This window comes from Aethalodelphis obliquidens, unplaced genomic scaffold, assembly GCF_003676395.1.
Source record: "Aethalodelphis obliquidens isolate GAN/ISIS:26980383/991018 unplaced genomic scaffold, ASM367639v1 scaffold51, whole genome shotgun sequence".
Classification (NCBI taxonomy): domain Eukaryota; kingdom Metazoa; phylum Chordata; class Mammalia; order Artiodactyla; family Delphinidae; genus Aethalodelphis; species Aethalodelphis obliquidens.
The window spans coordinates 121004-136176 of NW_020837995.1; the positions used below are offsets into that span (position 1 = coordinate 121004).

Below are 15173 nucleotides of genomic sequence, written 5' to 3' on the forward strand. Positions count from 1 at the left end.
CAAATAGGCAGCTGTAATGTGCTTAGTGGTACTAAGTGCAGACAGAGGATGAGTCTTTAGCACATTGAGGAAAAGCATGAACCTCTCATTCAACATGGCTGTTGTTCATTCTTTCTCGCGGTTTTCACTGACAGGTGTGGAGTTTGGGGCCCGTATGGTCAACATTGATGGAAAACAAATCAAACTGCAAATCTGGGATACGGTGAGAGGAAACAAAAATACTTTAGTCCTGATGCAGGGGCAAAGGGCTATGATGGTGGGGTTAATGGTGGAGATCAGAGTAGTAGAAGAGTGAAATCAAAGAGATAGGGAAGCTTTCACTTCCATCTGTTACAGTTGCAAATTCTGAATGCCATATCTTTTTGTTTTAAATTACCCAAATAATATATGAGTTTGCTCTAGTAAAAATATTGATTACATAATCCCAAGTTGGGGAATTCCCTGGCAGTCCAGTGGTTAGGACTCTGTGCTTTCACTGCAAGGGCCCAGGTTCAATCCCTGATCAGGGAACTAAGATCCCCCAAGCCACGTGGCACGGCCAAAAAAAAAAAAAATCCCAAATTCATTTGTATTTTACTTTGGAATGCATTTTGATTCTTAGGAAATGAGCCTATCTGACTTTGTAGGAATGGATTATATATCTTGAAACTATATATAATCTGATGCTTCCATTTGGGGGAGATTAGAAAGTTGTTAATTCTCTTTATCTCCATCTTAATTCTTTGCTGCTTCAGATTTTTTTTTTACTGGGGATGGAAAAAGATACCTCAGACTGATGCACACCAACCCAGATTGAACTGCTCACTCTTTCTAGCTTATTGGCTCACAAACTTTGGTTCAGGAACTTGGATTGAGATTAAGAAGTAAAGTGATTTGATTTTTTTTTAATATCTTTATTGGAGTATAATTGCTTCACAATACTGTGTTAGATTCTATTGTACACCAAAGTGAATCAGCCATATGCATACGCCCTCTTGCATCTCCCTCCCAGCCTCACTATCCCACCCTTTTAGGTCCTCACAAAGCACTGAGCTGATCTCCCTGTGCTATGCGGCTGCTTCCCACTAGCTGTTTTACATTTGGTAGTGTATATATGTCAATGCTACTCTCTCACTTCGTCCAAGCTTACCCTTCCCACTCCCTGTGTCCTCAAGTCCATTCTCTATGTCTACATCTTTATTCTTGCCCTGCAACTAGTTTCATCAGTACCACTTTTTTTTTTTTTAGATTCCATATATATGTGTTAGCATTCGGTATTTGTTCCTCTCTTTCTGACTTACTTCACTCTGTGTGACAGACTCTAGGTCCATCCACCTCACTACAAATAACTCAATTTCATTTCTTTTTATGGCTGAGTAATATTCCATTGTATACATGTGCCACATCTTCTTTATCCATTCATCTGTTGATGGACATTTAGATTGGTTCCATTTCCTGGCTATTGTAAATAGTGCTGCAATGAACATTGTGGGACATGTCTCTTTTTGAATTATAGTTTTCTCAGGGTATATGCCCAGTAGTGGGATTGCTGTGTCATATGGTAGTTCTATTTTTAGTTTTTTAAGAAACCTTCATACTGTTCTCCATAGTGGTTGTATCAATTCACATTCCCAGCAACAGTGCAGGAGGGTTCCCTTTTCACCACACTCTTTCCAGCATTTATTGTTTCTAGATTTTTTGATGATGGCCATTCTGACTGGTGTGAGGTGATACCTCATTGTAGTGTTGATCTGCATTTCTCTAGTAATTAGTGATGTTGAGCATCTTTTCATGTGCCTCTTGGCCATCTGTATGTCTTCCTTGGTGAAATGTCCATTTAGGTCTTCCACCCGTTTTTTAATTGGATTGTTTGTTTTTTTGATATTGAGCTCCATGAGCTGTTTGTATATTTTGGAGATTAATCCTCTGTCTATTGTTCATTTGCAAACATTTTCTCCCATTCTGAGGGTTGTCTTTTTGTCTTGTTCATGGTTTCCTTTGCTGTGCAAAAGCTTTTGTTTCATTAGGTCCCATTTGTTTATTTTTGTTTTTATTTCCTTTACTCTACGAGGTGGGTCAAAAAGATCTTGCCGTGGTTTATGTCAAAGAGTGTTTTTCCTATGTTTTCCTCTAAGAGTTTTATAGTGTCTGGTCTTGCATTTAGGTTTTTAATCCTTTTTTTTTTTTTTTTTCGGTACGTGGGCCTCTCACTGTTGTGGGATCCTCCCGGACCAGGACACGAACCCATGTACCCTGCATCGGCAGGTGGACTCTCAACCACTGTGCCACCAGGGAAGCCCTTTAATCCATTTTGAGTTTATTTTTGTGTATGGTGTTAGGTAGTGTTCTAATTTCATTGTTTTACATGTAGTTGTCCAATTTTCCCAGCACCACTTACTGAAGAGGCTGTCTTTTCTCCATTGTATGTTCTTGCCTCCTTTGTAGTAAATTAGGTTACCATATGTGTGTGGGTTTATCTCTGGGCATTCTATCCTGTACCATTGATCTATATTTCTGTTTTTGTGCCAGTACCATACTGTCTTCATTACTGTAGCTTTGTGGTATAGTTTGAAGTCAGGAAGCCAGATTCCTCCAGCTCAGTTTTTCTTTCTCAAGATTACTTTGCCTATTTGAGGTCTTTTGTGTTTCCATACGAATTGTAAAAATTTTTCTTTAATTCTGTGAAGAATGCCACTGGTGGTTTGATAGGGATTGCATTGAATCTGTAGATTGCTTTGGGTAGTATAGGCATTTTCACAATATTGAATCTTCCAATCCAAGAACATGGTATGTCTCTCCATCTGTCTATGTCATCTTTGATTTCTTTCATCAGTGTTTTATAGTTTTCTGAGTACAAATCTTTCACCTCCTTAGGCAGTTTATTCCTAGGTATTTTATTCTTTTTATTGCAGTGGTAAATGGGAGTGTTTCCTTAATTTATCTTTCTGATTTTTCATTGTTGGTGTGTAGGAATGCCAGAGATTTCTGTTCATTAATTTTGTATCCTGTAACCTTACCAAATTCATTGATTAGTTCTAGTAGTTTTCTGGTGGCATCTTTAGGATTTTCTATGTACAGTATCATGTCATCTGCAAACAGTGTCAGTTTTACTTCTTCTTTTCCAATTTGTATTCCTTTTATTTCTTTTTTTTCTCTGATTGCTGTGGCTAGGACTTCCAAAACTATGTTGAATAAGAGTGGCAAGAGTGGGCATCCTTGTCTTATTCCTGATCTTAGTGGAAATGCTTTCAGTTTTTCACCATTGAGTATGATGCTTACTGTGGGTTTGTCATTTGTGGCCTTTATTATGTTGAGGTAGTTTCCCTCTATGCCCATTTTCTGGAGAGTGTTTATCATAAACAGGTGTTGAATTATGTCGAAAGCTTTTTCTGCATCTATTGAGATGATCATATGGTTTTTATTCCTTAATTTGTTAATGTGGTGTATCACATTGATTGATTTGCTATATATTGAAGTATCCTTGCATCCCTGGGATAAATCCCACTTGATCATGGTGTATGATCCTTTTAATGTATTGTTGAATCCTGTTTGCTAGTATTTTGTTGAGGATTTTTGCATCTATGTTCATCAGTGATATTGGTCTATAATTTTCTTTTTTTTGTGGTATCTTTTTCTGGTTTTGGTATCAGGGTGATGGTGGCTTTGTAGAATGAATTTGGGAGTGTTTCTCCCTCTGCAATTTTTTGGAAGGGTTTGAGAAGGATGGGTGTTAGCTCTTCCCTCTAAATGTTTGATAGGATTTGCCTGTGAAGCCATCTGGCCCTGGACTTTTGTTTGTTGGAATATTTTTAATTATGGTTTCAATTTTATTACTTGTGATAGGTCTGTTTATATTTTCTAATTCTTTCTGGTTCAGTCTTGGAAAATTGTACCTTTCTAAGAATTTGTCCATTTCTTTGTGGTTGTCCATTTTATTGGCATATAATTGTTTGTAGTAGTCTCTTATAATCCTTTGTATTTCGGCAGTATCGGTTGTGATTTCTCCTTTTTCATTTCTAATTTTATTGATTTGCATCCTCTCCATTTTTTTCTTTATGAGTGTGGCTAAGGGTTTATCAATTTTATCTTCTCAAAAAAACAGCTTTTAGTTTTATTGATCTTTGCTATTGTTTTCTTCATTTCTATTTCATTTATTTCTGCTCTGATTTTTATGATTTCTTTCCTTGTACTGACTTTGGGTTTCTTTGTTCTTCTTTCTCTAGTTGTTTTAAGTGTAGGGTTAGATTGTTTATTTGAGATTTAAAGTGATTTGATTTTAAAAAGCATTTCTGATGGCCCACTGGAAGTATTTTCATCTGCTAAAGTTAAATGCTGCCATATGATTCAACCATAACACAGGCCTCCCTCAGACTTTCTGTTTTAGTTCCTAGAAGGCCACAAGGAAGGAAGCTTTCAACCATAGCAGAAGACGAGAAAAAGTAAGATAAAAGCAAAACAGGGGGGCTTCCCTGGTGGCGCAGTGGTTGAGAGTCCACCTGCCGATGCAGGGGACACAGTTTCGTGCCCCAGTCTGGGAAGATCCCACATGCCACGGAGCAGCTGGGCCCATGAGCCATGGCCGCTGAGCCTGTGCATCCGGAGCCTGTGCTCCACAACGGGAGAGGCCACAGCAGTGAGAGGCCCGTGTACAGCAAAAAAAAAAAAAGAAAAAAAGAAAAACAGGAATCAAATAATTTAAGACGTAAAACCATTAGAGGATAAATAAAATTTAAGTGAACTCTTGGAGGGAAAAAGCATGTTTTAAATCTTAAAGTTTTGTTAATATTACCAACAAACTTTTTAAAATTATTTTTGGATTTTGTTGTTCTAATAGGTATGCAACTCATTAAAACATTTGTATGATTTCTTTTTTTAAATATATATTTTTATATTTATTTATTTTTGGCTGTGTCGGGTCTTAGTTGTGACATGAGGGATCTTCACTGCAGCATGCGGGATCTTTTGTTGTGGCGTGCGGGCTTCTTTCTGGTTGTGGCCTGTGGGTTTTCTCTCTCTAGTTGTGGTGCGTGGGCTCCAGGGTGCGTGGGCTCTGTAGTTTGCAGCACACGGGGTCTCTCATTGAGGTGCATGGGCTTAGTTGCTACACGGCATGTGGGATCTTAGTTCCCCGACCAGGGATCGGACCCATGTCCCCTGCATTGGAAGGCGGATTCCTTACCACTGGACCACCAGGGAGGTCCCATTTGTATGATTCTTATAGTAAGAGATTCTTGTATTGTTGGAAAAGTAACCTTAGAATTAGTGTACTGGAACACTCTTCTCACCTACAAACCTGGGTTTAGGTTATATGAAATAATGTCTAAGAAAACAAACTTTTGTGCTATGAAGTACTAAGCTCCTAAGTTTATTTATTTATTTTTTAAATATCTTTATTGGAGTATAATTGCTTTACAATGGTGTGTTAGTTTCTGCTTTATAACAAAATGAATCAGTTATACATACATATATTCCTCTTCCCTCTTGCGTCTCCCTCCCTCCCACCCTCCCTATCCCACCCCTCTAGGTGGTCACAAAGCACCCAACTGATCTCCCTGTGCTATGTGGCTTAAGCTCCTAAGTTTAAATTATGGATTCAACATATATAGAGTTTATAACTTTTGGCCCGTTACTGAACTGTCCTTTGAGCCTAATTTTTCCCATTTGTGATATAATTAGTATCATTACTGTTATTGTTATTATACTATGAAAAAGCTATTTATTTTCCACATCTTAGTTTTCCTATCTTTAAATTATGAACAGTAGTCTTCCTTCCTAAACTTTATGTTGGAATATGAGGATAAAGAATTTCAAGAATGTGAAAACTTTTCCTATAGGATAGATTCAGTGCTCAGGGTATTCATATTTAGATGATTTTGCTTCCTTTAATGAAAACCCCCCAAAAACCCCAAAACTTCTTCCATCAGGAAACCAAAAGTATCCAGTATATGGGGGAATTAATAAATTGCTCAGTTATAAATAAAACCTAATATCTTGGCCCCAGTTGGAAATGAGATTAGAGTATAAACAATTGTGTTTGTTTTAGGAAAACTCTGTCCTGGGCCCGGGGCTTCTTTCCTTATTTGTTATTCCTGTTTGCCATGACAAGATCCCAGCAAGGGACATCTTGGTAGTCCTGCCTTTATTAGTGGAACACTAAAGGTTAATCAGCATATGCCCAATTTAAGTGTTTTGTATCTAATTTTCTACATTGATCCATCAAAAGGAAACTTCCATTAGACAGGGCATTGGCATTCTAAGATAATTTTCCTTTTTATAGATAAAGGAATAGAAACAGAAAAGAAAGGTTAATGTGATATGTTCAGCATCATATGGGATTGAAAATACTCTGAGTTTCTAGTTCTATTTCCAGTTCTTTCCTAGGGGATATTGGGAAATGTATGGGAATGTCTTTGATTGTCACACTGTGGGGCATTGCGACGGGGAGCCAGCGATGCTAAACATTCAGCAATTTGATGGACAGTCTCATAGGAAGAGTTGACCTACCCAAAATATCCATTGCACTGTCATTGAAAAATATTGATTTCCCACCTGGACTTCTCCCTGAGCAGTCAGGTTTCCTTTTCCCTAATTCTCTTTTCTTCTTTTTTTTTTTCTTTTTTTTTTTTTGCTGTACGCGGGCCTCTCACTGTTGTGGCCTCTCCCGTTGCGGAGCACAGGCTCCGGACGCGCAGGCTCAGCGGCCATGGCTCACAGGCCCAGCCGCTCCGCGGCATGTGGGATCTTCCCGGACCGGGGCACGAACCTGTGTCCCCTGCATCGGCAGGCAGACTCTCAACCACTGCGCCACCAGGGAAGCCCCTCTTTTCTTAATAGAAGTTCTTTTGTAAAATTAAGTCCTTTGTGTTAGAGTGGCATTTGATCAAGTAATTTCTCTGGAAATAACCTGGTTTTGTTGGGATTTTTTTTGTTGTCATGTTGATGGAAAAGGCTGGACAAGAATCCTTCCGTTCTATCACCCGTTCCTACTACAGGGGAGCAGCCGGAGCACTGCTGGTGTACGACATTACAAGGTGAGTAACATCTGGTGGGTGAGAGGCAGATTCTTTCCTCTGTTCTCAATATCTTTTTTATCTACTGAATCTAGTTAGAATGCTAAAGAGGAAAGGCCTCTCTAATATTTTTCTTTACACATATAATGTTCCCCCTTTTCCCATACATTTGGAATTGCTTTGGCGTTTTGAAGTAATCCTTTGACCCACTTTCTAAACTTTTCTGCTGTAGGCGTGAAACCTTCAACCACTTGACCTCGTGGTTAGAGGATGCCCGGCAGCACTCTAGCTCCAACATGGTTATCATGCTGATTGGGAATAAGAGGTAAAATTTTATTTGTATAAATAATAAGTACCAGGAGTCATCTAGGTACTCTGTGGACATTGGATCATTTGGGCCCTAAACTTTTTTAGTTTAGGTACATTTAGTGTCTCAGTTAAAAAAAAAAAAAATTATTGTGGTTAAAATATACATAACAGGGCTTCCCTGGTGGCGCAGTGGTTGAGAGTCCACCTGCCAATGCAGGCGACACGGGTTCGTGACCCGGTCTGGGAAGATCCCACATGCCGCGGAGTGGCTGGTCCCGTGAGCCATGGCTGCTGAGCCTGCGCGTCCAGAGCCTGTGCTCCGCAACAGGAGAGGCCACAACAGTGAGAGGCCCGCGTACCGCAAAAAACAAAAACAAAAACAAAAACATATATATATACACATATATACACGTAACATAAAATTTACCATTTTAACCATTTTTAAGTAGATAGTTCTGTGGCATTAAGTATATTTACATTGTTCTGTAACCATCACCACCATTCATCTCCAGAACTTTTTCATCTTCCCCGACTGAGACTCTGTTACCATAAACAGTAACTCCACATTCCCCATCCCACCAGCCCCTAGCAACCACCATTCTACTTCCTGTCTCAATAAAGTTGACTATTCTAGGCACCACATATAAGTGGAATCATACAATACTTGTCTTCTTATTACTGGCTTATTTCATTTAGCATAACGTCTGCAAAATTTATCCATATTGTAGCATGTGTTAGACTTTCCTTCCCTTTTAAGGGTGGATAGTTGTCCCTTGTATGTATTTACCACATTTTGTTTATTCATCCATTGATGTACACTTCAGTTGCTTCTACCTTTTGGCTATTGTGAATAATGCTTCTTGTCAACATGGGTGTACAGATATCTGTTTGGGTCCCTGCTTTCAATTCTTTAGAGTATATACCCAGAAGTGGAATTGCTGGATCTTATGGAAATTCTGTTTGATTTTTTGAGGTACCACTGTATTGTTTTCCATAGTGGCTACACCATTTAACATTACTACCAACAATGCACAAGGATTCCAGTTTCTCCACATCCTCACCAACACTTGTTATTCTCAATAAATTTTCTAAGGCACCCATAGGCCAAAAGACATACCTAATAGTTTTGTTATTAAATAAATCTAAACAAGATAACAAGTATTTTTGTCATAACAACTAACTGAAAAATGAAAAACATAAATTAAAAGAAAAATAATTTTTTATGTCATTCTTAAATGACCATAATGACAGCGCAGCTTCTCAAACCTTGGAATCAATATTGGACACTACCACTCTCCGTTCCAAATTGATTTTAGTGCAGGGTTTGCTTTTTGTCACAGCAACTGCCAAAAAGTCAGCTTCGCAAAGATGTGCAAATGTTGAATGGAATCTGTCAGGATCTGATGGTGACATTGCCAGTTATATCAAGCTTGTAATTTATTTGGTGTTCTGATGTTGAGTGTTGCTGTGTTTCCCTTGAATATTTAAAGTAACCTGTGGCACCCTTGTGAGTTTGTAGTAGTGCCTAAGGTGCATCGTTTGAGAACTGTGGCCACAGACTAATTGTACTCATTTATTGGTTCAACCAATTTATGGAAAACCTGTCATGTCTTAGACATTGTGCCAGACCCTGAGTGTGCAAGGTGAAAACAAAGCCCTGCCCCCATTCCCATGGAGCTTACCGTCAATGGGGACATAGTTATTGAATATAAAATGATTTGTATCTGATTACAAATTATGATAAATGCAGCGAAGGGGAAGAAAAAGGGCACTATAAAAAAGAGTACCAGGGTACTTATTTTTGATTTAGAGTTGTAATTTAAGCTGGAATCTGAAGGATGTGCAAGAGTTCAGTGGGCAAAGATTTTAAAAAGTATCAAATAGGGGTAAAAAGCTGTGTGAAAGCCTTAAACTGGAAAGAAGCTCGATAAGTTTAAAATGTTGAAAGAAACCTGGTATGGTTGGACTAAATCAGAGGGGAATGGTGCAAGATGAAGTTGGAAAGGAAGGCAGGGGCCAGATCTCATCATGGCACTTACTGATCTGAGAGAGGAGTTTGGATTTTATTCTAAACACAGTAGGAAGCATTTAAGAGTTTTAAGCAGAGAAGTAGCTTGATCAGGTTTTAAAAGATCACCCTGGAGGGGAGCAAGGGTTGACGTGGATCTTAGCAGCAGCAGTCCAAGTGAGAGAGTGGTGGATTAGACTAGGTCGATGACACAGAGAGAGAAAAGTATGATTTTAAGGTACATTTTGGAGTACCTCACTTTGGGGTGCATAGGGTATTTGGAGTGAAGGAGGAAAAGGTGTTAATAATGTCTTGGTTTTTGGCTTGTGCCATTTATGGAGATGTGGAAGCTTGGGACAGAATCAGGACATTTCATTTTGATGTACTTCTGAGGTGCCTTTTACACATCAGAGTGGAAATGAAGAACAGACAAATGGACAAACTGATCTGGGGCTTAGAGGTGTGTCTGGGCTAGAGGTACAAATTTTGGACTGTTGCCATTTAGGGTTAGTTCTTCCCTGGTCTTCACAGAGCTGATGAATAATAAATCTACATTTTGTAGGTTTGTTGTTCTCTAATGGACTTACTCCTTGATTTTTTTTTTTTATGGTGAAAAACTGGAATCCTCCCAAATGAAAATTTCCTATTAGAAAAATGAAAATCAGGCAGTTCACCATTGCCTTATTCTGCAGCCTTTTATCTTGTCTTGCATAAAGTCTTTCCATGCCACTTTATTTTTTCTCATTCCTTGGCTCTGTCTTCACATCCTCAGTATCACCTAATTTTTTTTTTTTTTTTTTCGATACGTGGGCCTCTCACTGTTGTGGCCTCTCCCGTTGCGGAGCACAGGCTCCGGACGCACAGGCTCAGCGGCCATGGCTCACGGGCTCAGCTGCTCCGCGGCATGTGGGATCTTCCCGGACCGGGGCACGAACCCGTGTCCCCTGCATCGGCAGGCGGACTCTCAACCACTGCGCCACCAGGGAAGCCCAGTATCACCTAATTTTATCCATATCATTTTCTCTGAATCCCTCATTTCCCTGGTGGCAGGCTGCTACTTATTATACACATTAATAATGAGACTAGTGTGTGTTAAGGCAACTGTGTTCTCCCTATTCCTGGCTCTCTCTCTTCTTTCTTGTAGATTGATTCTAGTAAAGAGGAAGACACTTATCACTATGGGATTTGACATCTATGACTTTTCTACTTTCCAGTAACTGGAATTTCCCTTTCCTCTTCTTTCCTTTGCTTTAACTGGATCTCATTCAAAAAAGCAGCATAAGGCATAGACCTTGAGTAACTAGGGGGCTTGCCTAACCTCTTATAAACCTTTTTGTCTGTAATAAGAGTAAGGTATTATCCTCAACCATGCAGCAGCTGTCAAGAATCTGATCTGAAGAATATTTTCCAAGAGGCTACAGAAATCAGTAACCCTATACGAGGAACATCATGCAGGATCTACATTCTTTATGGATTAACTGGCAGTTGAAACAGCTATGGGATTCTTTTAGAACAAGAGTTTCTTCTTTCACTTGGATCTTTTTTTAGTTTTCTTCCCAATTAATCTCTTGCAGTGACTTAGAATCCCGTAGGGATGTGAAGAGAGAAGAGGGAGAGGCCTTTGCTCGGGAGCATGGACTTATATTCATGGAAACGTCAGCCAAAACAGCCTGCAATGTTGAAGAGGTACTACTTGGGAAAAAGTAGGGAAAGTTTTCAGAGATTATACCATATCTTTGTCCTTTAATTCAGAATTCTCTTCCCTTATAAGACATGGGTAAGAAAAGGATGTCTTATGGTCATAGTGACCATATGTCTCCCTTTAAGGGAATTTTTCCATTTCTTTTTCCTTGATTCCTAAGGCTTTACTTTTATATTAGGTAGCATTAATTGGTAAGTGTGGATTGACACTACTGTTATTTGTAAATCAGTAGAACTAATGGATTCTACTTTAGTCATTCGTAAGCCTGATACTGACTGTATCTTCAGTAACTAACTGAGAAGAGAGCATGTTTGTTTTATTTGCAGAGGGTACCAGCCTAGGAACCCTAGGTATATCGTGTGTCAGTACCAAAATACCATAGAATCCCCTTTTTCTTTTTGAAACTACTCTCAATGGCTTTTACAGGGCCTTTGGGGGACCATCTGTATTTTTACTCCATTCTCCTAATATTTCCTAATTCACCTTTGAAATCCAAATAGGAATAATATTTGTATTCTCTTTTCTTAATCTCTCTACCTAAACTTGAGCCTAATACTATGGTTTATGTTTCCTTTAGGCCTTCATTAACACAGCCAAAGAAATATATAGGAAGATCCAGCAGGGTTTATTTGATGTCCACAATGAGGTGAGATAGGGTGGGGGTCTGACAATGAACTTTGCTTTGTCTTAAACAGGATAGGAAGCTCCCTAGAATGTAAGCACTTCCTATCTAACATGATACTATTTGAAGCTATGCCAATTCATACTTGATTTTTTTTTTTTATGTAGGTACACAGAAACCTGTCATCCTTTTCGTTTTTTCTCAAGTCTGAGACCCAGAATGCTTAAAGAGATTATTAATTGGTGATCTAAAAGGTTTATACGTTATGGGAGATTTTCTTTTCAACCTCAGTTTTTTACTATTCCAGAGCTTGGGGAAGTGTGATTCTTAATTGCTCAGCGCGGCCATTTCTGTAAAGCAAATTTGGGGTCAAAACAGAAAAAGGGATTATATGCTAATATGCTGCCACTTCTCTTTTACCTCCTCTTACTCTTAACCTAATCACATCCTGATTTTGCACATAGCTTTGAAACTTAAGTATAACAGTCACTTTAAAAATGGGCACGAAAGCCACTTCTGGTCATCGATAATACCAGAGCTGGTCATCTCATCTTCACTGTCACAGATTACTGTTCCACAGCAGTCTGGCTAGAGTGCATGGTTACTTGCCAAGGCCATATCTACTTCTAGAAAACGTGATTAATGATTTCTCCTTTTACCCCTCTCCTTTCTCCCACTTAACTTTCACACTGAGGTGGGAACTACTGCCTCTTTTCTTCTACAGGCAAATGGCATCAAGATTGGCCCCCAGCAGTGTATTTCAACGTCAGTGGGACCCAGTGCCTCCCAGCGGAGCTCTCGTGACATGGGGTCCGACTCTGGCTGCTGCTGAACATCTGGCCTGGACTCTTTTTTCCTTCCTGGAACAGCTTCAGATAAATAGGCTTAAAGAAAGAGGTCTTACTTGCTTTGGCTGAGAAAAGCCTCTTTTCAAGGTGTGATGTTTTGCCTTTCCACTTAAAGACCAGGGGAGAATTTGGGCCCTTATTGACCTGTCCTTCTTCAGGGACGTGAGCATTCCCTATAGATTAGGGCTCTTCTCATCCTTCTATTTTAATTTCTAAAATGTTAGGATCAAAGCTGATTGTCATGGTAGTTCAAAAATAAATTCTTTTATAAGCATATACAATCTACTCCCCACCAAGAATTAGTAACAATGGTCTAGGACCTTCTGCTTGAGCACTTGAGATTACTGGGATCCAGCTGGGCTTTTGACCATAGATCCTCAGTCTTGGGATTTCATTGAATTTTTTCACTTGCCACGTCATAAGATGTGTTGCAGATAGTGGTTCCTTCTACTTGAACTGCTCAAGGATGCTGAATACTTCTCCATCATCCCATTACTAGTTTCTCTGTCTTAGAGTAACTACAAAATTTTGAAAGCAGTGGAGTTGCTCCTGGACCTGTAGCCACTTACTATCATTACCTAGAGAAAACATCTTTCCCTGTTCATTTTGTTTTAGGGACCAGACCTACCATTAGTAAGTCAGTGTCTTTCACCAAATAGACTCCTACTGTTTCATCACACACACTTCTTAAGAAGACCTATTTAGACTTTCTATTGTAGTCAAGCTAATCTGCTTACTGGACATGACATATTTGCTTCCACTCCTATGCCTTTGCACATGCCCTACTCTCCACTAACATTATACTCAAAGTCCACATTTTTTTCCTTCAGAACGCCTTCTTTGACTGACCTAGGGACTTCTGAACAATTATTGACATAGTACCTTTTAGCTTTCATATATTGTTTATTCATATGTATATTTATTTGTATTTATGTTGCTTTGTAAATATGTTTTATAGTAGCTTTGTGTGTGGAACCTGTCTCCCCATGTAGGTTGTAAGCTCCTTGAGAGTAGTAACCGTGTTATCCTTTTAGTTTTGTAAACCGCTTACTCCACCATTCCTTCGGTGCCTAGTGCTATTCCTGTGATCACTGAATTTGACTGACATACTTAAAGACCTGGAACAGGTTTATCTTAGGCTGCAGAGGAAACAAAAGGCCTTAGCGTCATCTCTTTGTAATTCTATCTCAATCTCTTCCACCTGCTTACCCTGGATTCTATATTGCTCTTCTCCCTCTCCTCTCTCTCCCTTCCCTGGCCCTTCACCTCCATTCCATGCAGCGTACACTAAGGCTGCCTGCTTCCAAGCAGTCAAATGAGTGGATACTTCTCCAGCCATTCTCCTTTTCAAGAGCATATAATTCTATCCTAGTCAGCTTTGCCTTAGCTTCACTAATCATGCAGCCTTCTGGGCCAGTTGCTATGTCATTTTGACTTGATGTCCCATTCTCTTCCACAGCACTGAGGTCTCGTGAATTTTCCTCATTGTTTTTGTTGTTGATGAATTGTTTCATAATTAAATATATGCATGTATCCAAGCTGCTGACATTTCGTGTGTCATTTCTGATTGTATCCCAAACATAAGTAGATACTCTCTCCTTCTAGGGAATTGTATCAAAGGTATTGGAAGAAGCCTCCTTAAGATACATTCATTTTATACAGGATTCTGCCCCCAGTAGTAGTGGTATTCTTTAATAGTGCACCACGGGAAGTTGGAAGGCATTTGGAGTATTGCTTTGATTATCGTTTGGTTTGGTTTTTGAAAAATCCTACCTCATTCTAAAAGGGATTGAGGCTGTTGAATTTGGCTTGCCCCCTCACAACAGGGACAGAACTAAAGTAAATATAACTTAATAGTTTCTGTACAGGAGTTTTCCTTTACCAACCAAAAAAACCTTTAGTGACTGGGATGAATCAGAGCACTGATCAGAGATAGCATTCTGCCTAGAGCTGCTGCTTTCAGAGTCATTAAAGGATACCATTTTGATATTTTAGAGTGTATCTTTTTGATCTGAATCCCACATCCAGTTATTTTATCCAAACCACTGATAACCTTCTATACTCAGGTATTTCACCAATTTTAGGGAAGCATGAGAAACAGAAGTACCTGGGCAAATTCATGACCTGTATTGATCATTGCTGATGTTCTGAATGAAATGGTCATGAAGAATTATAGAAAGTGGATCTCCCACTCCCATGTGAAGAATCGTAGTTATAAGATAATATGGGTGTTGGTTGGTTTTTGAAGGCCAGGACTATTGGAAGTCATATTTATAGCAGTCTAAATCATTACTATTTATAGATCATTGAGGATAGCAGGCACACCCATTCCCCTTTCTGTAATGCTTATTAACTGGTTCTTTAGATAGTAGGTTTATTTTGTATCAAATAAGCAGAAGGATAATAGGTTCTCATTCTAGAAACTTAGTAATTAAGATCATATCTGTCTACGCATTTACAGACAGATATATTGTTCTGGTAAGTCCTAATACTAACATCAAGTTTAATTTGGCCAACAGATTTTGTTCAATATACAGAGAAATGTATTTGGCCAAGTTTAATCACTTCTGCGATAAAATACTGATTCGTGTGACTCCTTAAGGTCTCTGAGCTCCCATGTATGACCATGCAAATGTTACTCCTTGAGAAATTCCTTTAATGATACGGAAAGATTCCCTTCACTCAATAATTCAAA

At 39.1% G+C, this 15173-nt stretch overlaps 1 protein-coding gene across 6 annotated transcripts in view; it reads left to right on the forward strand.

Moving 5' to 3' along the window:
* The window catches only part of RAB2B (RAB2B, member RAS oncogene family), a 16957-nt gene extending 2941 nt beyond the window's left edge, over positions 1-14016 (forward strand). For 3 of the 6 annotated variants that reach the window (XM_027083656.1, XM_027083662.1, XM_027083661.1), the window contains exons 3-8: positions 135-202; positions 6928-7010; positions 7222-7314; positions 10881-10992; positions 11586-11654; positions 12325-14016. In XM_027083656.1, coding sequence (XP_026939457.1) covers positions 135-202; positions 6928-7010; positions 7222-7314; positions 10881-10992; positions 11586-11654; positions 12325-12462 — 563 coding nt within the window. In that variant the 3' untranslated portion in view covers positions 12463-14016. Of the gene's footprint in view, positions 1-134; positions 203-6927; positions 7011-7221; positions 7315-10880; positions 10993-11585; positions 11655-11797 lie in introns of all 6 variants that reach the window. The other 3 variants (XM_027083658.1, XM_027083659.1, XM_027083660.1) reach the window with 3 other exon arrangements.
* Positions 14017-15173: the final 1157 nt, after the last annotated feature.